This window comes from Trachurus trachurus, assembly GCF_905171665.1.
Source record: "Trachurus trachurus genome assembly, chromosome: 3".
In the NCBI taxonomy this organism is placed as follows: domain Eukaryota; kingdom Metazoa; phylum Chordata; class Actinopteri; order Carangiformes; family Carangidae; genus Trachurus; species Trachurus trachurus.
The window spans coordinates 26,366,480-26,391,452 of NC_139893.1; the positions used below are offsets into that span (position 1 = coordinate 26,366,480).

At 40.8% G+C, this 24,973-nt stretch overlaps 1 protein-coding gene across 1 annotated transcript in view; it reads left to right on the forward strand.

Moving 5' to 3' along the window:
* The first annotated feature begins 6,586 nt into the window (after positions 1-6,586).
* LOC311003409 (CD81 antigen-like) overlaps positions 6,587-24,973 on the forward strand; it is a 32,459-nt gene continuing 14,072 nt past the window's right edge. The window contains exons 1-2 of the mRNA XM_083995165.1: positions 6,587-6,824; positions 17,109-17,223. Of these exons, the coding sequence (XP_083851291.1) occupies positions 6,759-6,824; positions 17,109-17,223 (181 nt within the window). The 5' untranslated portion in view covers positions 6,587-6,758. The remainder of the gene's footprint in view (positions 6,825-17,108; positions 17,224-24,973) is intronic.

Consider the following 24,973-nt stretch of genomic DNA (forward strand, 5'->3'; position numbering starts at 1 on the left):
CCATGTAGCATGTTACTGCAGGAGAAGCAGGTCCGTGCAGCTGATCGATTCACATGACATGCAGTTTGCTTGCTGCCTCCCAGAAAGTTGAGCTTTTTCATCTGTGCACCGCGGACTGCCGCCGCTACGGCTTCACTTTGGTTGTGAACGGACATGTGGCGCGTCTACACGTTGCATCTGAACGGCCCCATGCACGCACACACGCTTCAACCAGCCCGGTTTGGGAGAGGCTCGCGAGTCGCGAGCGACGTGTTGGAGTCCCCTGTCGCTGCAGCGTGAAACACCGGCCTGCGCGCAGCCAATGGGCGTCTAATACGTCATCCCGTAGCATGCAGTGTTCATGGGAAATGTAGTAAGTGCTGCCAGGGGAAATGACTGAGAACAGTAGAGCGGCTCTGACCGTGATGATTGCCTCATACACCACCGGCCAAACTGGCTGGTAAGTATTTATTAACACCCGCCAAAATGATTTTTTACCCGCATTTGGCGGGTTGGCGGGTGTTAATTTAGAACCCTGTATATAAGCTGTTACTATTTTGTAGCCTACCTACAGCCTTAAATAGTCCATTAATGTGCACTGTCCCATTCAAATAAACAAATAAAGTAAAGTAAAGTAAATGTCTAGTAATTGATATATATATATAACACACACACACAATCTTAAACGACTGTATTCTATACTTTCACTTTATCAAATATAAATTGAGTTAAAATCTGAGCGGGCACATCTTGATTGACGGTGGGGTCGCCAAGAATTTGTGATGTCAAAACAGGGTCACAAGCCAAAAAAGGTTGGGAACCACTGACCTACAGTATAACGATAGGTAGCCCACTCATTTTCTGCACAAATAGGCTAAGTCAAACCTACTTGGCAGAAAGAGCTATTCTGGTTCTGATTTTGATTCTGAATCGTGTACAGTAGGCTATGTTACAAAGATGATTAGATGGGTGGATTCTTTTCCAAACAGCTACAAAAAATATGTGGTAATATTGCCCTTGGCCCTTGAGTACATTTATAACTTCTTATGGCTTAATACAGCATTGATAATAATAATAATAATAATAATTATTAGTATTATTATTATTACAATCATAATAAACAATGATATACAAATAAATAATACCTTTAACCCTAATAATTAAAAGGGATGCAATGTCTAGCAGGTGCAAAGTTTGGGCTGCCAAATGCTTCCTTTCTCCATCCAAGTAATCAAATAGGGTACCCAACCCTGTCAGTAAATTTAGCACTCATCAGCAGTTGTTGAGCCCCACCCCTTATGTTTCATATCCATATATATATATATATATATATATATATATATATATATATATATATATATATATATATATATATATATATATATATATATATATATATATATATATATATATATATATATATATACATACACACACACACACACACACACACACACACACATTTGAGATGTCAGTCTATTTGTTGTAGCAATTACAGCTCTTGGGTAAGTCTACAAGTTTTGAACACCTGAATTTGAGTTTATCCAATTCTGTTTCTAGATGAGATGGTCAATAAATGCTGATTTCTGTAACTTTGTGTTGTCACAGCTATCCCACAACATGGCCAACCTGGACAAACAAACAGACCGTGTGTTGCTTTGCACCGTTTAAGGTAGGCTAACAGAAAAAGCATTTGGATCTTGCTTGAAGGCCTAGAATAGTCTGTTTCATTAATTTATTTCTGTGGTTTTATCAGCTCTGCTCTGTTAGTGACCAAATCCATGCTCATCTCTCTAAAAGCATCTGAATACTATAATGCTCAAAGCTGGTGACATTAGTCCTGAATTCCGCTTCCCTTCCCCTTCATTATTCAAAACTTCCACCTGCTGTTGCTACACAGACACAACATGACTGCTGCCGCCTGCCTGCCCGCCCGCCCGCCTGCCTTCTGTAGAAACTGGTATAAAGAGTAATTTCTCCTCTCTAATTTAATCTTCTCTAAGTGCTTGGATATCCTGGTTTCTGCTTTCTGTCTGAATTAGTGCCTGTTTGTTGCTTTGCTTTCTTGAACTCATACTCTGCTTTATGTTGTTGTTATGTGCATTCCTGTATTTCACAGTTGTTGTTTCATTGCTAGCTATTTCTTTTTTTAAACACATTGTTTCATCAACATAAATACACGTTACATTCATTTCAGTGATTCAAGCATAATTATTTATTCACATTTTAAAGAGCATTTCAATTTTTAAATTCCATTATGGAATTAATTTAATTTAATGAGCACTTTATGCTGTTTTCATAAATCAAATCTTAAATGTTATGCATTTATTGGTAGATTTTAAATATCAAGAGTTCTGCAATGTGACATTTATTTTATCCAGCATTTCAAGATTTATTGCAATAACTGCCCAGTGACACTTTGAGGATAATCTTGTTTGCTGGACCAGACAGTTCAGTAAATGTATATCAGGTGAACAGTAATTATTGCATTTAAGTACATGACTTGAATACCAGATAAATATATATACATTATATATATATATATATATATATATATATATATATATATATATATATATACTGTATTGCTCTTTGACTCCATTACTTTTCTAGGATTATGACTCTTATTTTGAAAATGTCAGTCAACGCCTCCACTGTCAGCCACAGTGCAACTCTTCAGTGTCCTAAAGACACTTCAGTAGATGAGTAAGAAGATTCTTGAAGCTCGTTTGAACTTTCTTTAAATTAAACAAACATGAATGAAATGTTGGTGCACCAGCAGTCATGTTTTTTGGGACACAACAGTCACATTTCTGGTAGATTTTATAACAAAAAAGTCAATTTTACTTACATTAGTTTAATTTGCTACATTTATCATCAAGCGACAAATCAACCATTTGGTTGAGCATGTTTTTAAAAAATATATTAGACATTTAATTTAGGTTTTTAGATGATATCAAGTGACATAATTCTGTTTAGTAAGGACTCTAAAACATATGTCAGAAAACTATCTGTACCATTCAAATTTTTACTGAAAGCAGTCAACATGTCGCAGATGATTTTTGTGTTTCGGGTTTCCTGGTTGTAGGGTGTGAAGCTTTAAGAACAAAGTGCCCTCTAGTGGATTTCTTTAGCACAGTGTACCTCAACCGAGTGGTAGAGATGGTTTAACCAGGTTGAACCAAGTTAGGCACTCCTCTCATTGAGATATAGTATATATGCCCAACATGAGCTCAACCAAATGGTTGAGCAGGCAGTTAAAGGGTTAAAAGCCTGCTACAAATTTTTACCAGTGCCTTTACTGTGAAACATTCTGAGGCGTACCATATGCAACAACAGCTGGAAAAGGATTAGAAGACAACAAAGCTAATTGGATCAGAATGAATGAATCATGTACTTACAATGAGTAATCCAGAACGACAAAGTGAAATGCCTTGACTGAAATATAGAATAAATAACAAAACTCAATAATAATATTAATTAATATGAATACATTGCACATTCTATTGTATGTTATATTACACATTATTACATAGCGTTATTTGGTAGAGCTGGTTACACACATGGGTAAATTCTATTCAAAAGTGTTGGCCTAATGCCTCCCAGAGGACAAGATGATAAACAGAAAATTATACAATCTAACTTAAAGGTACTTTATTTGTCACATATACAGCTAGTACAGTGAAATTCTTTCTCTGCATTTAACCCATCCCTGAGGAGCAGTGGGCAGCCACGGTGCGGCACCCGGGGACCAACTCCAGATTATGAGCCAGTGCCTAGTAGAGAGAAGTGAGATGTCTGTTTTATTTGGTCAATGAATGAAATGATATATCATTATATATATCAATATCAATGGTACAGAGGAAGTAAAAAAAAAAATATATATATATATATATATATATAATGTGAGTCACTTATTTTTCCATGATCTAAACAAAAGTTGAGGCCCTCTTCACTCACTGTGTCCATGGCAACATTTTTCCTGTTTCTCAGAAAAATCTAGCTTTGGTTCTGTTATCAGAGAAGTTGCTGTCACTGTGTGTTTCCTTCAGTGTGGGAGGAAAGTTTAAACAGCTCTAACTTGCTTATTTGCATCCATGGTCTACACACAGACAATATTCTCAGGATCTTTGGGTGAACGGCTGTAAAGCTTCGGGGGTGGGGCTCACCAGCCACCTGTTGAAAACTCTCTAAACGTCAGAGAAACCTACTTACTTTTTTTTTTTTAAGAAAGCTTAAAACTGAAAAACGGATCCCTTTATTTAATCTGGTTATTTTTGGGTCATTTGGCATGTGTGCCTGTGTGTGTCTGAATGTGGAAGCCTCTTGGATAACATGTCAATTAGATAGTTGCTTTTGGGTCAGGGTTATGTATGTTTAATTAATGTTATGTTGTATTTTATTTCTAACATTGAATGTATCTTGATATCATTGGTCTTTATTTATCTCATTTAGCATGAATGCTTTCAACATGTTTTCATGCTTGCATTGTGCCTCTCTCATGTTTGTAAGGCACTTTGAGCTGAGCTTGAGCGTACAAATAAACTTTAGGTGGCAGAAATGTACACTATAGGTTTTACTGGCACCAGTAGGGGTGGGACGATATGGGTAACTCACGATTCGATACTGTGGCGATATTTGGCCCACGATAATGATAATATCACGATACACGATATCTGCGATATTCGATATATTGCAAGAAATTTCATCAACGATATATCACGATATATGTGAATGAAAAAAAAAACATAAAAAGGAAAAAGTCTCATGCATTTATTCCAAAACTTTGTACAATGTACAAATGAATAAACACTGTACAGCTGGAGACATTAAAGTGCATGAACATTAATAACATGTCTTATGTAAACTAAGACAGTGCTTTATGATACTGAAAAGTCAGTAGCAACTTGTTTTATGTAATTTTCCATTGATGGTATTTAAAAATCATTTTCTGTAACATTATAAGACAGCGCCGCCCCCATTTTATACAAGTGCAAGTTACAACAACATATTTCAATTGGATTTAGGTCTGAAACATGATTTATTATTTGAAAAAAAAATTGAAAAAAAAAAATAAAATTGAATTTTTTTTTTTTTGAAAAAAAAAAAATCGATATTTAAATATTGAATATCGATATCGTATCGCGGTATAACGTATCGCGATATATTGCCATATCGATATTTTTGCCCACCCCTAGGCACCAGTATATCTGACCACTCCTGGTTTTGTCCTGCCATGTATTTGGGAACTTTATTTGTTTGTGTTAGTCATTTTACAAAAGACCCCCTTTATAATAATAAGCAGCAAAAAGATGAAGCATCATGAATGCAGTATATGAGACATAACCCCCACCCTCATTTTTAGGAAGGTCCTATACACTACAATACATTACACTACTGTTAACGTTGTCGTTGATATAGGTGAGTTTAATTTGATGATATGGAGATGTGACATCATATTGTCATTAAGATGACAGCACCAGTATCTTGGATATTTTGGCTTTCATTTTTAACAGTGGGAGCTGTCACTTTTGCACTGTTTATGGCTCATTCTGCTGAGTCATGTTTTGATAAAGCTTGGACTGCAGAAAACAACAGTGTTCCAACAACCTTGTTGCTTGGACCCCCATACACCAATACAACTATACAGTTTAACACACTTGGTGCATTCAGGCACACCTGGCTGTGGGATAGGATAGGATAGGTTTTTATCTGTCACCCAGCTGCACTCGTGTAAGACCTTGGAGGGAGGGGGTGTCAGACAGTATACAGGTTGAGCTGTTCTAAGTGGCACCAGTTACCACACATCCTGTGGTATACCAGGCTCTGGACTTGATTGTATCTAGGCTACTTCACCACATATTCCATCGTATTACCACAGATTCTGCTGTAGCTTACTTAAAATATATTCTTCTATAGAACATAGTAGGCTATATTGATATTTGAGCCTGTGTTATGACTGAGTTTAAACTAGTAGGCCTATGTCTGATGTCAAACATAATACAAGAATCAGTTAAAACAGTCATTGAGTGAAACACTAGGGCAAAACTTTTAACTGTATGCAATTAACCAAATTATGAATTAGTAACTTTTAGTAACTGTTACTTGTGACTAAACACATACAAATGGATAACTAACACATAGCCTAATTTGACATGAAACTATGCGTTTCAAAACGTAGGGCTACATTAAAATATAGGCTAGTTTAAATAATAGAAGGTGCAGTAGCAAATCACAAAGGTCATATCACTTTATGGTGTATAGCACATGATCTCAGCTCCAGCAGTGTGTGGTTCATTTTAGTCTGTTACTGTGGCACATTCATTCAGAGCAGCAAATGGTGCATTATACATAATTTTTTATTATAGCTACATGGTGTAGGCTATCTCTGATATACTACATACCCACGCGACCTGTGGTACCTGAACACAGCATTGAGTTTATCACGGCATCATAGCGCAAGAAAACGACAACAACATTTTTTCAGTATACTGGGGGGGGAAAGTGTTTCTTTTTTCGGTGGTGGTGGGGAAGGGGCGGGCTCTGGGCTGTGATTGGGCTGTCCGTCAAATGTGGCGACACTGAGTGGACAATGGCGGGGTGCTGTTGCTGTGAGCGCGAGGGAGGGAGGAGTTGGGTGTTGCCTCGGTCTCCGAGCTCCAAGTCCACGATTCCCAGTGCTCAGTCCCGTTACACGCCGAGGAGGAAGACTAGTCGTCGCCACCGTCTCTCTAAACTCTCTGCCCAGTATATTACCTTACTTTCCCCCCTGACTAACCATGGGAGTCGAAGGCTGCACCAAATGTATCAAGTACATGCTTTTCTTCCTCAACTTCATCTTCTGGGTAAGCTGCCTTGATTTATTTATTTTTAATATCTCACTCATTGTGTTTGTTCAGGTCGCTGCGCAGCATAGATATGTGGCTGCGCAGCACCTCCTTCTCTTTCTCCTTCACCCCCTCCTCATCCTCCTCTCCTTCGGCAGCAGTTTCATCTATGGCCGGCTGCTCCTCTGTGAATGACGCTGGACGGAGAGAACACGAACGTTCTGTCTCGGAGATTCCATTCCGTTACCGTTACGACCCGCTCTCTCTCAACGGCCGCCGTGCCGCCTCTTCGCCGCTAGGGCGACCGACCGACCGACCGACCGGGGCGAACAGACGCGCTCACAAAGGCGTGCGTTAACCACAGGAGTCAATGTTGTGAATTGTGTGAATAAAAATGACATAAAGTATTTACCAGAGTCAACTTTAGGTGTTCAGGTGTTGTCGCGTGACTCCACAACAACAACTACAGTTAGTTTGAGTTTGCTGCTGTGGCACAAACACGCGGTTCAACAGTTCTGGATCCGGGGTTTTAGGCCAGTTAAGTGGACACATGTGAGTGTGTTGGGCTGCTGCTGGTTGAAGGTTTGGAAGATGGCTTTGTTTGGACTAAATCCTCCACCCAGTGTGTGTGCGCGCATGCAAGGAGGTGGGGGGCTCTTGGTGGTTTTCATTTGGTGAGTCAGGGCTCGCTGCTGAGTGATGGATCATGGAAACATCTGTGGGTGTTTGGTTTTTACTCTTCTTATGTAAGAGCTGCTGTTTAGTTTCTTAAACAACTCCTTCACTGATCTCCAGTTAGTTTGGTGGTTTCTTTTTTCCATTCTTAGGTTCCTTAAGAAAGGCCTGAGGAAATCAGGTTGGCAGATTGGCTGTGATTCTCTGAAGTCTACAGTTATAGCCTATAGGAGGGCTTCTCCTGGTTTTACCTGCAATTTTATATCTTTTTAAATGATTCAGTGGTGAATTTGTTTTGCTTTTGCTTTTTCCAAACACACTTTGGGTTAGGATTAGGGTCTGGAAGGTTATCTATAAATAAAGATTAGCCTATTATCGCCATAATAAAAATAAGCAGTCATCGCCTGAAAGGGAAAATATGAACTGTTAAATTTGATCATATTTAGTAATGAGCAACCTGATTAGCTGATTGGGACTGCTCCAAAACGAGTTTAATTTGGGATTCAGACTGTATGCTGTTCTTAAGATAAATTACAAACCAGACACTCTGGCTGGCGGACCAGATCGATGCATTTAAAGGCTCCCAGATGACAAAGCACTCTACAGTGGTGAAGGTAATCGTCTAATGTCATGACATCATAACAACTATTTTATTATGGATGCTGCCACAGGTGGGCGTGGCTTTTCGAAGACATATGGTTTTCAAGTAAAAAAATTAATAACCCAGGAATGAATGTGTGCTTGCATTAATTGATTGGCCTTTGCAGCACTCCATCAAATGATAGTATTGAATTGCCCCACAGCAGGAGTTGAGCTTAGCTTCACTGTTTTGTTTTTTTTGCCAGAGGACACTGTTGTAAGGAGTTCAGCTCATCAGCCATCCCACCAGACTGACTACACTGAAATAACAGAGAGGGCTGCACCACATGGTGAGCGCTAAGTCTGGGTGTCCACCAGAATAGCTGGTTGGTGTGGCAGCTTCCAGATAAGGAACTACTGTTCTGTCCCCTGGGGGTGTAGTTAGAGAAGTTTAGCAAGATGCTCTGACTGTCTGACCATCTGTGAAAAAATGTATAGCTTTCTTTACCAATGTGTTCCTGTAGGTGTCTAGTAACAGCTCTCAATTTATTTATTTCCAAATCCATTGGGAAAATTTCTGGAGAGCCAATCAAAGTTAAGGTGCCCAGAGGGGAAAAAAAGAAAATTGCTTGTGAAATGTCTAACTAGGGGTTTTAAGGGGTGCTGAATCCATTTCAGCTGTAAAAAGCAAGGGGTCAAGTGTACGCTTGTGGCAACTGGCATTGCTCATGCCAGAACGACCAGCCAGATGAGAAGAGTGAGGAAAATGGGGACTTGCATGAGTAGGGTGTATCTATATGATGCATTCAGTGTACAATGACTGTTGTCCTCTTGCCCCCTCCCCATATTGGGGTATAATTAAAAAAAGATCATAAAAAAAAAACACTTGTTAAGCCTAAGACACACCAATAAGGCAATATTTTTTCCCAGATCCCATTATGACTCACAACAGTTCGATTGTGAGTCATAATGGAATCAGACATCTCACAAGCCTAAATTAGAAATTGTATTTCTTTCTTTCTCATATCACCATAGAAACCACCACACTCATGTACTGGGTATCAGTGCACAGTTAGTATCATCACTCTTCTTAAGTATTTTGTATATTTTTAATTCCTCATTTCATTTCCTTTTTCCTTTTTTTTTTTTTTAGAATGGGATCTATTTAGAATAGGCTAGAATCAGTTCAACACCCCTGACCACTGACATTTACTATAGTACTCTTTGCCATAACTCAAATATACCACCAATATTTTATGGCCATGGAAACATTTTTATGGATCCCAATCCCAATGGATTTGGACATAAATAAGAGCTGATACTGGAAACCTACAGGAACACATTTGTAAAGAAAGCTAATACATTTTTTCACAGCTGGTCAGAGCATCTTGCTAAACTTCTCTAGCCTAACTAGTGGTCCAGATGGAGATTGGTGGCAGGGCCAGTAAAAACCTGTATGGATTTTTTGACAGCATTGGGATTCATCCAAATTTGTCCAAAGGCCACTCCCAGTTTGCCACCTCCACATTACACTAAACTGAGGCTAACTGGAGTGTCAGTATTAGCTGGTATTTTAAATGATCAAATAACCTGCACATCCATCAACACTGTGTCCGTTCTGGGTAAGGTCATTTCAAAACACCTCAGTGCTGAAGCTCTACAGGCTGACATGTTAGAGGCAGGTCCTTAGGTGGATTTTGCTTGCGTGCTTTCACTGGAAATTTGTGTTGCTTTTTCCTGGTATTGTCCATTTATACACGCCTAACATTTGCTGTGTCATTGTAAGTCAGACAGCTGTAGACACAGTGAAGTAAAGTATGGATTTATTTCTGTTAGTTTTATTATTGATGACAATTAGCCTAATGTGATTTGTTTTTCAGTGAAATACTTCAACAACAAAAAAAACCTCTACCGTAAAACTTAAACTAACAGGTTTAAGTCAGTGTCACAGAACCAAAAAGAATATCAAAAACAAAGAAAGAAGAAAAAAAAGAAACACTGTATATTGTGGTTAATGTTACATTGTTAAAGCAGAAGTGAGTGGTCCGGTCGTTTTTGCTAATGCTGCGTTCCAGGCAGGCTTTTGAAATCGTAAATTACAGCTTCAAGTCACAACTTACGACTTTGTAGCGTTTCAGGCAACCCACTCGTGTTTTTCCGACCTGTTTTACCGGTGAAAGTCACTATAACGGCCACTCGTAACTTCCGACCGGTGAACTCATACCAGATCGAACTGGTACGACTTCACGGTCGGAAAAATACGAGTTTCCTTGAACGCACCATAACAGTCCTCGTCGCTACGTCACCACATTCACGGCGTTCCTTGGCTGCACACACAGCCCTGCATGCCGTTCTCTCTCCTCATTGGATAAAAACTGTAGGATACGATAAATGTTTTCTCTTCGGCTCAGAGCAGAGCAGAGTGACTGAGAGACCCATGTTTCAGTCCAAACACTCTATGTAAGTGATTGCTGTCGGAAGATATAACTATTTAAGACTTATATTAACACAAATATATCACTCACTTCTGCTTTAAATATAAAGTTTTGTATTTTTAAAACAGGGCTTTAGTATGTCCAACATGCTTAATCTATTTATATGAACATTTCCATATCACACATTTCTTAATGATTAAACAGGTTGCATTTAGAAACAACACTGAGTATTGTAGGCCATTTTTACACACACACTTTAAGGCTTTTGTTCTTTTAATTGTAGTATTTCCGTCAGGCATGCGAAAGCAAAGTGGGTTAGCCACAGTTCTCGTCCCCAGAGTCCAACAGGAAACGCTCTTTCTCCTGACGACCGTCCAACCCTAATAGCCATTATCAGTGATAAATGGCAGCTAAAGTGCTGTTGTGGAAAAGTGAGGCTCTTTCTTCCCCATCGCTGCACTTTTCTTCGGTCTCACTGCTCAGGCACCAGAGATTAAATAATAAAGCTACGGCACAAACGCTATCTGGAAGACATAGTAAAAGAGAAACCTACTAGGAATCTTTAGACTTTAGCCCGTCCACTCTTGCGTTTGGCCTCACGGTGTGCTGGCCCCTCTGGCTCCTGGAAGAAAAAGGACGACCAGAGCTGCATAATGTGCTGGATTATGTCAGCACTTTCCGATAGCAACCCCATTACATGTCATTTGGCTGAAGAAAAGAACCATTACAACAAAAAGTCTGTGCTTTAGAAGTTTGTAGCTGGGTGGAAAAGTTTTGGTGCTCCTTCTGTTACCAGGATCCGGCCGACAAGCCCAGTGTTCTGGGTCATATGTGGTTCTGTTCTGTTCAAGCTCCCGACGGACCAACAAAATCCACAGTTTGGAATGTCACTATGGTCAAATCCTACTTTTCCAGACAGGGTAAATTTCTCTGCTGGCTCCTGCTCCTGCTGAGCTGGTGATGTTCATCATGTGTGGTGTTGTCAGATTGTCAGTGTTTTTTGCAAAGCTGCTTGGTTTCCACTCCCCCAGGATGAGGGAGTACATCGACCATGGGCACCAGAAATATCTGTGTTCCTCACCCCCGATCATTTCCTCCGTGCTGTTTGACTTGTCAGCTTAACTGATGCAACCCAACAGCTATGTGCACCAGGTCACAGTCTCCGAAAGTCTGTACCAACCGCAGCTCTGTTTGGATTTCATAATTGATTCAGGAAGTCGTTCAACAGACATCTGTTTTGTGGACGTGACTAGGTGAAGGAAGATTGTTTGGTTGGACTTTGTTGAATCTACAGAAAACAAACCTGGAGAATTATTATGATGTTGTGAGGTTTTTTTTTTTTTAGCTAAGGCAGATACTTCTGGACAAACTAAAGACGTTCAGAGCATCCGTCAGTTTTTGGAAATTGCAGCGCCGCTTTCCTTTTCTCCAGTTACGGCCACAACAGCGTAAGACCAATGTTTTCCAGGAAAAAGCGCATGTATCTTCTGGCTCCGCAATTTGGAAAATTACTGGCAGATGCAGTAGATTAATTATATGAAATTCCCTCATTGGTCTTAACTTCTCTTGTGACTGCTACCTGGATTTATCTTGACCTTTGTGCCACAGAGACCTATTGTCTGATCTGCGTTCTGAATGGCTCTTACACCCTCATGTTGCACATCTGTTTTTAAATTGTCTGATTTATAATTGACACAGTAGCCTCACTTAAATCATCTAGAGAAGCAAATGCAGGCTGCACTGGGAAACTTGAATAGATAAGCACGCTCTCCTTTGTCTGTAGATTATTGGACCAGGTCCTGACCGTCCTTGGTGGCTATCCTCTCCGAGGCCTCCATACATCTGTTGTCCTGTGGGTCATTCAGTTCAGTCGGGGGCTTGTCCACTCCTGTATGACGCTGTCAGACATTGGAAATGTTTGAACCCACATGTTTTTGGTTTCTATACTCTATAACAGGGTATTCCTTCATCGGGAAAGACCGAAGCTTTCGCTTTTGATCTAAATGACTGAATCACTTGGAAAGACCAGAGAGTTTATAATGAAAGTGGGTCAATCTCTGATTGTGTAAGTACTTATTTGTGATTCAAGGAAGTTCTTTTGAAGGACAATTAATGGATTAAGGATTGTTTGTAATTGTTGGTGTGTTTGTTCTGTGTTTTCAGTAGTTCTGACAAATCTCACACAGGCATAGGCTACATATCCTCTCATTTTCACACACCTCATCCGTCATTTATAAGTTATTAACGTGATATTTTTAACCAGGACCTTCAGTATTTGGATTAAACCACAGCTGTTTCTTCAGTGTGTCAGTACTTAACATTCATCTTAGTCCGAATATTGGATTTAACTTGGTATCGGAAGATAGATACGCAGCGTTGAAGGACATGGATCAGGGCCGTGAGCCAAAAACAACTCAATCAGGACATCCCTAGGAAGTACTGTATTTTTGTTTGGGAGGCATGTTCACTGGGCAGTGAATGAATAAAACACTGACAAGAAGCGCTGGTGTCTGTAATGTGATTTGTGTTAGAGTATCACTCCAGCTTCCACTCTTCTCTTTTTGTAACGCATTAGCCTGTTCAGTTTTATTGGCTGCTCCAAAGAGCTTTTTGAAAGGATCTGTCAGAGCAGATGAGTCCAGTCCATCCTTGGAGATACTCCGAGTGTGATGTGTGGTCACCGAGCGGTTGGCCGTGGCTGTTGGCGCTTTAAAAGGGAGACCTCCTGTTTCCATAAATCACGCGGGACACTGAGAGGGTTAAGAGCCTGAGATGTGTTGGGGGGAGGGGAGCGTCTGGTGGTAGAGGAGTTTTATAGGAACACCCACCCCATCCACCCACCCACCCCCCACTCCTTCTCTCCCAGCATGCCCAGCATTCTACAACCCCCTGTCCTCTGCGCTGGAGGCAGAAATAGCCTCTGGAGAGAGAAGCTGGCAGTGAAACTTGGGCCGTGCTGCTGATCTCTCACGTGGTGATTATTTAAAGCAACTTTTGGGGTTTTCACTCTCATTTCTGTGTGGCACCTCTTCCGACTTGGGAGTGACTCAAGTGTGATGACTCAGCCTTGAGGCAGGAGTGGTGGGATAGAGCCCACACTGTCGGCCACAAGTAGGCACGCTCTCCTCCGTGACACTAGACTGCAATCACCATGATGGTATCGACCCATGTGTTTTCCCTGGGTGTGAAATGTGTCAACAGAAACAAGTGCAGTGGGTGAATGAACAGCAGATGGTCGGATGATATCTTTGACATCGGGTCTGTCTTTCTGTCTGTAGTATTGGGTTTAAGCCCTACTACTCAAAGACAAGCTATGATATAACACATATAAAGTTTATTCACCACTCATCAAAGTCAGATGACTTTACAACTAGGATGGTAAAGTGGAAAGTGTTCTATTTATCTTTTTTCTTTGTGTGTGTGTGTGTGTGTGTGTGTGTGTGTGTGTGTGTGTGTGTGTGTGTGTGTGTGTGTGTGTGTGTGTGTGTGTGTGTGTGTGTGTGTGTGTGTGTGTGTGTGTGTGTGTGTGTGTGTGTGTGTGTGTGTGTGTGTGTGTGTGTGTGTACAATGCTACTATGGACTTGTGCATTTTTCCTGGCCTGTCTCATCTCTGTGGCTAACTAATTCAGCTAGAGGTAAAAGATGGAGCCTTTGTTCCTCTACTCATGAGAGCTACTTTGCAACAGTGCTGCCAGTGCTTATACAACTGCTGTGAGGCTTGTTTCAGTTTTGCAAAGTGACAAATAAGGTGAAATGCTTTCATGATCTTCTACTCTTGAAAATAAGCACCTTCCGCAGCACGAACACACAGATCCACCTAGCACCATTTCATAATTTCTTCAGAGGGGGAAATTGCATGGTTTCTCTGCATCATACAGGATGTGGGGGTGGAGCATCTGTGCCACCACAAATGAATTAGGCTAATGTGTGGGGAAACAAGCGCAACATATACGTATTTGTGGCATTTTGTTGTTGCATCTTTATTTCGATGCAACAGTGGTGTGAGATAGTGGCTATCTGATCTGCAGGATCTTGGTTTACATCTATCTTCCTCTTACCATGTTATCACAATGTAATTATATGTCATTACGCACCAAAATACCAAAGCAAATTACCATGAAGTTTGTTTTTTTACGTATGACTCTGTCTACGTGAGCTCATCACACTGCCAGTAGGCTACTCCTGTATACAACAGGGCTGTCACTTTTTTAGAAAAATTAGGTTCGAAAGAATATCGGATGACCCGTAATTCCTTCGGATAAATTTGAATATCCCGCCCCCTTTTCACCCCACGTTCGAACGAATATTCGAATGTTGAATAAAAAGTGACAGCCCTAGTATACAATACTCATGTATCAAAAATGCAGTCGCACTGATAGCGATTTCAGTTGGAATAATAATTTTTGCATTTTAATTTTCACAGAAAAAAGATTAAAAGATGACAGATGGTGTGATTTTTGTCGAGTTTGGGTTTGCTACCAAACCAACTCATTACATTAGTTGGCATTGTTGCGCATAATTACCCCACACAACCTCATCCAAGCTATCTCTTAATTGCTGGATTGGAGCAAAAGTCACCCCAGAGACACCTTGATAACGTCTCAAAGGCCGTCTGGTGGATTTGTGATTAACTACTTTATTACCGTCTCATAGAAACCAGCGCCCGGTGGATTTGAGTTTGCAGCTGTTAAAGACACTGACTAAGGTGTGGCTCACAGCTACAATGGAAACAGGACTGGTTTCTCAGACCAGTTACAAAATCATGCGTTTCACCCTACGTTGTCTCTCTGTTCATCATCCACACAGATGCTGTGAAGCCTGAGTACAGTCTGAGTTTATCAGCTTCAAGCATTTCAGTGACTCATCTTAGTGGTAATTCACGTGGTGGGGAGTTTTCCTAAAGTCAGTAAGTTACTCTGTGGTATGTGGTATGTGTGTGTGTGTGTGTGTGCGCTCCACACTCTTCCCAGTTATGGTGTTTATCTGGTTGCTAGGCAGCGGCTGGCCTTCGCTCTGGAATGGACCTCACTTAGCGAGCGAGGAGAGGGATGGGATGGCCCGGCCTGTTTAGGCTAAAATCTTTTCCGTCTAATTTAGACACGGACGTCGTGTATTTTGAACACGCTGAAGCATGAGATTTATAAAAAATCCAAACCCATGTGGAGTAGAAGGGCGCGTCTATTGTGACTGTCGGTGGTTTATTTCACTGCTGCTTGTTCCGGTGTGTCTGCCCTGGTATACGCTAACTGGTTATATTTAGCATTTCTTTGTCCCAGGCCAAACAAGGAAGGCTCACGTCTCCCTACAGAACAATACGTTTCTGTAACAACAGTAGAAAATGCGCAGCGTTTCCCACAGATGAACTACGAATGAAACCGAAGTTGTGGTCTCTTTTTATACAATGACCTGTGTGTTCTTCACTGTATCCCACAGCGGCAGGTTAAAAGGTACAGTCTGTAGGATTGCCTTGAAAGCTCGTTTGAATATTAATATATTTGAATACACCGAGATAGCGACTGGACACGGTCAGGTGGGGAGAAATTGCAGATACACACAGCGAAGAAAAGGAAATACAGTCCGAGTGAAGCACTGGAGTGAAAACAAACTTGTTGAGCTCAGCTTTATTTAGTTCTTTGATTTGTTGTGTTCATTCATTTATTTATTCATTGGATGTTTTTGTCTTTCCCTCCCTCCCTCCCTCCCTTTGCCTTTCCTCTTTCAACTCCCTCTCTATTTCTTTGAGCTGTGTCCTTTATATGGAAAATGCTTATGGATGATAATATTATAATATAGTGCCATATTGTGTGCAGAGCAGTAACTAAATGTCATGTATGCCTGTACCTCTGTATGTCGTTCAGTGGGTTGGTACAGAAGAGCCACGTCACTTCATCAATCAATTTGAGAGCATGTTTGCCTGTAAGTGGTGGGACTTCCCTGCCCCCCGCTCTGTATTGCCAATTGCTGTTTCCTTGACTGGTTGGAAAGTTTTAACATTGCCCAAGCCTACTTCTATTCCCCAGTGATCAGCTGAGCAACAACCTCACCCTGTAAATGTGTGACATTTTCCGCTGCTGCTGCTGTTCCCCCTAAATGAAAAAAACCAATGTAGACGTTTTGATTTTGTAAAATCGTGTTGCTTTTACTTTCTTTTTCTTTTTTTTAAAGAAAAGCCCCTAAAAGCACTTTCCTTCAGAGAGTCAGGTGAGGGGACAGACATCATTACACATTAACCAGCACCCAAACAGATGGGATTTAACATGTTAATCAGTGACTTCACAGGTGTTGAATGACAGCCCGTTGTTTACAACAGAAAACACAGAGTGGTGCTGATATCTTTCGACAGAAAAGACGATGAGTGTGTTTCCCACAGTTTTGAACAGCAATGGATGTTCTTGCCATTTCAGTCAAGGCAAGGCTCTCTGCACAGTTTCCATAGTGACGCTGTTGTGGTGATGCACATGAGAAGACAGTGAGACTCGGGGTGTGGCTCTGCCTCAGGACCTAGTGAATGTGAAAAGGCAAAAATCTTTGAAACAGTTCAAAATGCGAACAGTGATGTGCTGAATGTAATGACACATAGTGACAGAATGACACGTTGTGTTGTGTGTTGCAGCTCGCCGGAGGAGTCATCCTGGGCGTGGCCCTGTGGATGAGACACGATCCACAGACGAGCAACCTGCTGGAGCTGAAATTAGATGGAGCCCAGGCCCCCAACACCTACTACATAAGTACGTATCTCTGTATCTGCACCGTCTCCGTCTGTCTCTGAGTCTGTCTTTACACTGTGCCTGTTTTATGTCTGACGCAGTTCAGCACAACACTTGGAAAATACCGGGCTCTCTGGTGTTTGTGTTTGTTGGCTTCGCCTGGCCCCGGGAGCTGGTATTTAGAAGATTTATTCACATAACTGCTGAATTATTTACTCTCTCTTTTTAGATTTTAAAGACTTATTCAACAAGAATGATGTATTGTTGAAGTGCGCAGAAGGCCATATATTAACCATAAAACCATATATATTTTGTGCTTTAACACGTTATTATTGAAAGTACAATATTTAGGGACATGCTACACAGCGTTAAATACACTCCATGCCTGTAAGCGCGAGTCCATTATACGATCTGACTTGAGCTTACATTTCAAAATACAAGGTAACAGTGAATGACAAATCATGCTATGATTTCATCTTCTTCTCATGAAGAAATACAGTACTGATGAATCATTTCCTTTAATGTCCGGAGACACAGACATTTGTCCAACGTTCTGCAACAAGTAATAGTGAAGGAATCGAGGTAATGATAGTTCTGCATCATCAACTATAAATGACCAGAACAAATGGATCTATTTCAGTCTATGAGGCCCTATTGATCGACTTGGAGGTGATGTTTATGATGAATGAATGAAAGATAAAGGTTCACATTTATAGACCTGATGAATAGTTAAAGCATTATAGTCTTTTGAAAGATGGTGATTTGTACAAAATGCGTCTCATATTTTATTAAATCAGATGAGAAATATTGATTATTGTTCTAAAACCTAAACATTTTATTCATGTGTTGAATAACAATTTTTTTATTTAATTAATTTCAATTCATGAAAATATCTGTCCAGTAAAAATCAAGTTATTACAGGGTGTACAGACACTGTGTCCCAAGGTACTTGTCACAGTCATGTGAGTTTGTTGGTGAGGTGTTATCTGGGCGGCCGATGTGCAGCATAGACACTATTTACTTTTCAAAATAGTTTCTGTCTGTCAATACAGGTTTGTTTTTTTGTTTGTTTGTTTTTTTATTTTTTATTATGATTTTTTCATAAACATACAACGAACACATAACAAACAGTGGCCACAGAAAAAACACATCTTACTAAAATCCCTGACAAAAGATACACATAGCCCACAACCTACTTTAAAAAATAAATGCATACAAAATAGGTGTACTGTGGGAGGTGTCATAGCACTTATTTATAGATATTCACATAGAAGCGCAATTGACAGTGTTGCAGCAACTAACCATCTTGAAAAGAAAAAAAGGATATATACTTTTATAACCTAAAGTATTTGACATTTTCAACAAAATTTCATAAAACAAAAAGCATTAGTAAATAAACGACAACCGATCACAAGTTAGTAGAGATCTTACCTTATGAACCAAATTTTTTCCAAGTATCAGTACTGCAGTCAATCATTCCCTTTAAGACAATGTTTGTGAGTATTAGTATAATAGTATGATATTTAAAGAGGGGTGTCCAAGTCTTAAAGAAACTGTTGTTTTACATTTGAATCTGTATGTTACATATTCCACTGGTATTAAAGCAGAAGTAAGTGATATATTTGTGTTAATATAAGTCTTAAATAGTTATATCTTCCGACAGCAATCACTTACATAGAGTGTTTGGTCTGAATCACGGGTCTGTCAGTCCCTCTGCTCTGCTCTGAGTCGAGGAGAAAACATTTATCGTATCCTACAGTTTTTATCCAATGAGGAGAGAGAACGGCATGCAGGGCTGTGTGTGCAGCCAAGGGACGCCGTGAATGTGGTGACGTAGGGACGAGGACTGTTATGGTGCGTTCAAGGAAACTTGTTTTTTTCCGACCTGTGAAGTCGTACCAGTTCGATCTGGTACATAGACTGTACAAAAAGACGTACTGGTACGATTTCACGGGTCGGAAGTTACGAGTGGCCGTTATAGTGACTTTCACCGGTAAAACAGGTCGGAAAAACACGAGTGGGTTGCCTGGAACGCTACAAAGTCGTAAGTTGTGACTTGAAGCTGTAATTTATGATTTCAAAAGCCTGCCTGGAACGCAGCATTAGCGAAAACGACCGGATCACTCACTTCTGCTTTAACTCAAATATCAGTTTATGCCGTACTACATTTTTGGAGGTGCATTATCACAGTTTCTCTGTAGCTACATTTCCTCCTCCATTGATCACATGATCCCGGAGTTTTCAGAGCTCTGAAAACAAAGGCCTTGAGAAACAATGGCCCTAATTGCCACAGTGGCTCCCTAGTTGGCTTGTCAGTCTAGACGATATGATATGTTAACTGACCTTACCATCTTTGCTGCAGCTGTTTTCCAGTTAAGTTCTGTATTTTAAGTATGCAATCTCTGCTGTTCCTCATTCAGAGGATTATTTTGAAACTTATCAGCTGCAGAGAGTCAATCTGCTCCCCGTTTAATGGTTGTGGCTATAGATGGAGTACATGATCTGCAGGAAGTGACGTCGAACCTCACCAAAAATCGTCAAGAACTCCCGACTGGTTAAGTTTAGTAAAACTGACATGTACAGGTGTAAAATAGGGGGAAAAAAACTAAAAGTAAGTGAAGCCATTGGTTAAGTTTAGGCATAGATTAGTAAAGTTTGCATGTTGTCTATGACGTCACTTCCTGCAGATCATGTTCTCCATCTAGCAACAACCCTGTTTAATGGAGGTGATTGTTCAGGGGGGGTATTCCAGAAAACAGATTATGTGAAAACTCAAAGTAAATAACCCTGAGATGAGGGAAACTCTGGGTTTTCCGTTCCTGACAGAGATGTAATTTAAACTCTGCGTCAGTTACTATAGTAACATATGTCGGAGAGGAGAATTCGTCCCTTATTCGACAAGGACTTAATTGAACAGTACTGCTTCTCAACACAGTCCATCATTTATCTGAACAATATTATATTATATTATGTACCATATCAAATATCACACACCGCTGACATGCTTGTTTTTATCACTTTAAAGTAACATTGCGGAGTTTTTCGGCCTTAATTGCAATGGTAGAAAAATGGTTAATAGGATGAATGGTGCTGCCGCTGCAGCCTGAGCCGGGTCGCGTCGGCTGAAACTGCACTATGTAACTTCCCTGCACGGGTACGAATCACCGCCCTCCCCCCTCCCCCCTCCCCTCTGTGTCGAGGGAGAGACATGGTGGGTAAAAGCGAAACTTACGGTTCTCCTCCGGTCGTCGTCACCGTCGCCGCCGCCCCCAACCCCCTCCCACCTCTCCCTCTCCCTTCACCCGCCACACAGTCTCCTTGCAAACATGTGGGAAATACTGTCGTTTATTAATGGGAATAAACGCTGGATGCGCTGGCTGATAAGTTTCGTTTTTCGCCCCAGACGATAGCGCTTCTCAACCAGATGGTCGAAGCACTGAGCTGAAACTCCGCAATGTTGCTTTAATAACCCACCTCTAGCAGTCAAACAGAGAGAAATAATTCACATATCATTTGGCTTTCTTTATTTCACAAGTGCAGTTCAGAGTTGACATACTAAGAGTCGATTGAACTAACTCTTCAGCTGTTTTGGAACTGAAAACTCAGAGTTTCATTTCTCAGAGTAAGTCAACTCAGGGCTCTGGGAGAAACTCAGAGTTTGTTCAGTCTCCTCTCTGGAGTACCCCTCAGGTGTTTGTGTGTGTTTTTTAAAATGTGTTTGTCTGGATAAATGGTCTGATTGGTCAACTGGTCTCAGCTCCACTGGACATCATTTCCCACTTACAGTATACACGATGTACTGCACAGAGCTGACCCTCAGTAACCTGGATGTGAGGGTATTAGACTGGTGTGAAATACATTAGATTAAGCGGGGGCTGCCCGGCCCCACCCAGATCACCGTCAGCTTGTGACCAGGTCTAACAGACGACACGCGGCTCATCATATGACTCTATAAAAAGCTGGCACTCCCACACGTTTGTCATGTCTCCAACTGTGGAAACCAGCATCAGCATCCAACAGTAGTCCGATCGGCTCCTCCCGTCTGCACGAACAGTGAGTGGTGAGGGAGAAGACGGAGGAGAGAGGCGGCAGGCAAGATGTCGCCTCTCTCTTCAGATTTGAGAAAATATTTGAGAGAAAGTGTAAAAAGTGAGTGCGTTTTTTTGTAGTTGTTGTCCTGTGAGGAAGCAGAGCAGAGAGGAACTACTGGGGGACTTTCTCCCAACAGCCTCAATGATTGCATCTAACCCATTACATAAAGCCTCCCTCTCATTCCAAGGGGGGTGGGGGTGTTTGGTTCAGGAAAAAATTCCTCACCAGCCCCCCCTCTCTCCTCCTCCTTCTTCTTTTCCCAGTCCTCTCAGGGCCCCACCCCTCTCCCTCCCTCCTCTCCCTTACTCTGCTCGGTTTCTTTCCACTGTCGCTCCCCATTACTTCCCCATCTGGTTGTGGTTAGTGTTCGGGTCGCGCTGTCTCACTTCTCCCTCGCTCTCGCTCTCTGTCCGTCCGTCCGTCCCTCCCTTCCTCCCTCCCTCCATCTCTGTCTGCCCCCTTTTTTTCCCCTCCCCTCCTGTTTTCGTCTCCTGCTGCCAGGAACTTTTCAATATGAGGTCCTACATCTGTTGCTCTCCTTTCTCTCACCCCAGCCTCTTCACACACACAGTTACCCAGTGGTGGTGACCAGCCTCCAGTGTTTCTACTCTTTAAAACACACACACAAAACACAGACGTTGAGACAGTCTGAAAATCACTGCAGTCTGCTCTGCCCCAGTCTCACAACAACAGGAGTGAGCTAAAGTGCAGCTGCACTATCACTTCAAAGTGGTGTAATGTAGGTGTTTTTTTCCTTTTGGTAAAACTTAGAAAATGTTACTCTTGTTTCAATTCCTGTTTAGTCATGTTCCACTTACTTCAGTTTTCTTAGTAACCAGGGAGTAGAGGGGTGAGTTTCCCCTCAATGTTACATAATCGTTACAGATTTTGTGGAAGAGCTAGCAACTGTCACAAGATCGTTCATTGGTCGTTAGAAATCCTTCCGTTTTCATTCAGTTAAGCCCGTCAGCACCAATCAATCAATCAATCAAACAGACTTTATTTGTACAGGATTTTTCATAAAAGTAAGGCAACACAAAGTGCTTTTGAGAATCAAAGCAATAAAAATACTCAGACTCCTCCCTCTTTGTCACACACACACACACACACACACACACACACACACACACACACACACACACACACACACACACAGAGAAACAACAATAGCAAAAAACATATAAAACTATGTGATTGATATGAATATATATGAAGATTTGTAATAAAACCTGAGAAGTGAATAAGTATAAGTAAATAATAAAATGCTAAAAGAGGCAAGTGGTTTGAAAGTGAGTAAAACCCCACATAGAAGCAGGGAGCAGCAGCTCAGTGAAAATAACACAGGCAGTGATGTTAAGCAGAGAAATACTAGTTTTATCTCAGTTTATGTAACATTCATGGTTTCATGTGTTCCTCCAAACGTCTGAGCTTGGAAAGCGTTGTCTGTTGCAGTGAAACCAAGACCAACACAGAGGAGAGATGTTGTGACATCTTATGGGAGTTGGTTGCCAAGTCAGAACCAGGTCCCAGTTAATTTTGTACTGATCCATGACTCTGAAAAAAAAATGTCTGTTGATGTCAGACGTTTGAAGAAACTGTGGCTCGTGTCAGTGAAAATCCTCTGGTGCTATAGGTTTCTGAGAGATCCATCTGCGATTGTCATCTGTGTAAGGTAAGTCTCCTTCTCTAACGTTGTACTTCAAGTCAGGCGAATGATGAGACAATGCTAAATAATCATTGTAAGCTAGAGAATCGATCATGTATACATAATGCATACATAATGGATGACACTAGCTAGCATTAGCATGCTGTTTTGTACACTATTTGATAAGGTCGTTTCAGTTTACTATAACTATAAAACCATGAAGCCTAATTACATTGTCGGGTGACCTGTTTGCACAGCTGCTCATATGTGGCAGATCCATCTGTGCCTCAACCTCTGACCCTTTCATCATTCATTATGTCATGTGAATTTGCTCCTATATCGAGCAATGGCTGCAAGTGGCAGTAAAAAAGCATGACGTAATGTTTATAGTATGTAGCTGAAAATACAAGTGTTACAGTCTGAGCTGGTTTGTTGCTTAAAATACTTTGCTTCCGCCGCACTGCATCTAAATATTGAGCTGGTAAATAAAACCCAGACAGTGCGAGAAGTAATTTTGTTATAGAAGCATAAGCAGCAGTCACCACACCAACACACCTGTTCACTGGAGTGGAGTAAATTTAGTGAGTAAGTAAAACATAACAGTCTGCACTTATCATAGAGAAGCTTTCTGTTTCAGTGCCTGCATATTATAAATTAGAAGAATCAACTATATTTTCACTGAATTTAATCTCAACACTTTTTTTCTTTCAAACAGCATCTGCTCCATCCTCTTAACGGAGTCTCTGATAAAGGGACTACTCGAGGTCACTAAAGGCTCCACTGCAGGTCTTATCTTACCTCTCCATCTACACACCCTCTACCCTCCTCCCCTCCTGGCAACTTTATCTTGCACTCAGGGCATTGATGTGAAGCCAGCACAGATGTGCTGCCTAGTTCTCAGGTGGAGATTTTTTACAAATCCACACAAAGTCAGATCAATTCCACTATTTATGTTTAATTAAACCAAATCAGTTCACATGACCACTTATATTTGGCTGTTACTGTATCTCACAGTCTTTGTAGGAGGGTTATGATTAAATCTGGTCCATCAATAACGTCTCCTTAGTTTTTTTGTTTTTTGTTCCTAATGTAAATGCTTTTTTTCACCACTGAGGACTCTGACACAGCCAAGAAAAAAGTGAGCTGTTATTTTTTTTTTATGGATAGACAATGTTTCTCATGATTGTGTATATTTTGATGTGGAGCTATTCAGTTACACACTATATTGTATAGTTATTTACGTATGATGTTTCTTGTTGTGACATTACCTCAGTAAATGTTTGTTATAGTGTATATGTCTGCTCTGAATTGCATAAAATGTTGTTTTATATATAATGAAGCACTCTGTGATTGTGATTCATGTTATCCCCCAAGTAAGGTGGTCCTCCTCCCTCTGATCTTTCAGTGTTCTCATTAAATTACCATCGTAAAGATGTTGAATGATCCACTTTGTCCAACATGACATCAGAAATTCTGATGTCATGTTACATGGCTTGACTGCTGTATAAATAATGTACCTCCAAAATAAAACGGGTAACAGGAAGCAGCAGCAGAGAGGAAGCCTTCGCTGTATAATAAACAATAGTCGGATGACTTCAGTAAATCAGCTATAACGTCTCTGTTCAAAAATTACTTTGGAGACACATTGTTTCATTCAGTCATCATTAGGAAATTCCGGCTGTGTGTGCACATGTTTTTTGCCACCAATGAACAAACACAGTTGGCTGAATTTCAAGAACATAGGTGGAGGTAGTTACTGCAGAGTATGGTAATCTCATTAGAACGAACAAATGGGCTCTACTATGTTTCAACTGGTCCCTTTTTTTATTTTTGTTTAACAATGAACTGCAGTAAGTTTGTTGATCCTTTATAAATTGCAACACCGACATATTTCTTGACTTTGAACCATGCCTGGTTGTAGACGTGGTTCTCGGGATGTCAGTGTTGATGATTGGTCAATGTCACTTCATATTTCCCAAAAATACACTTGGTGCCACCAGCAGGTCAAAACTGGACGTTTGTGGTCCCAGAAGA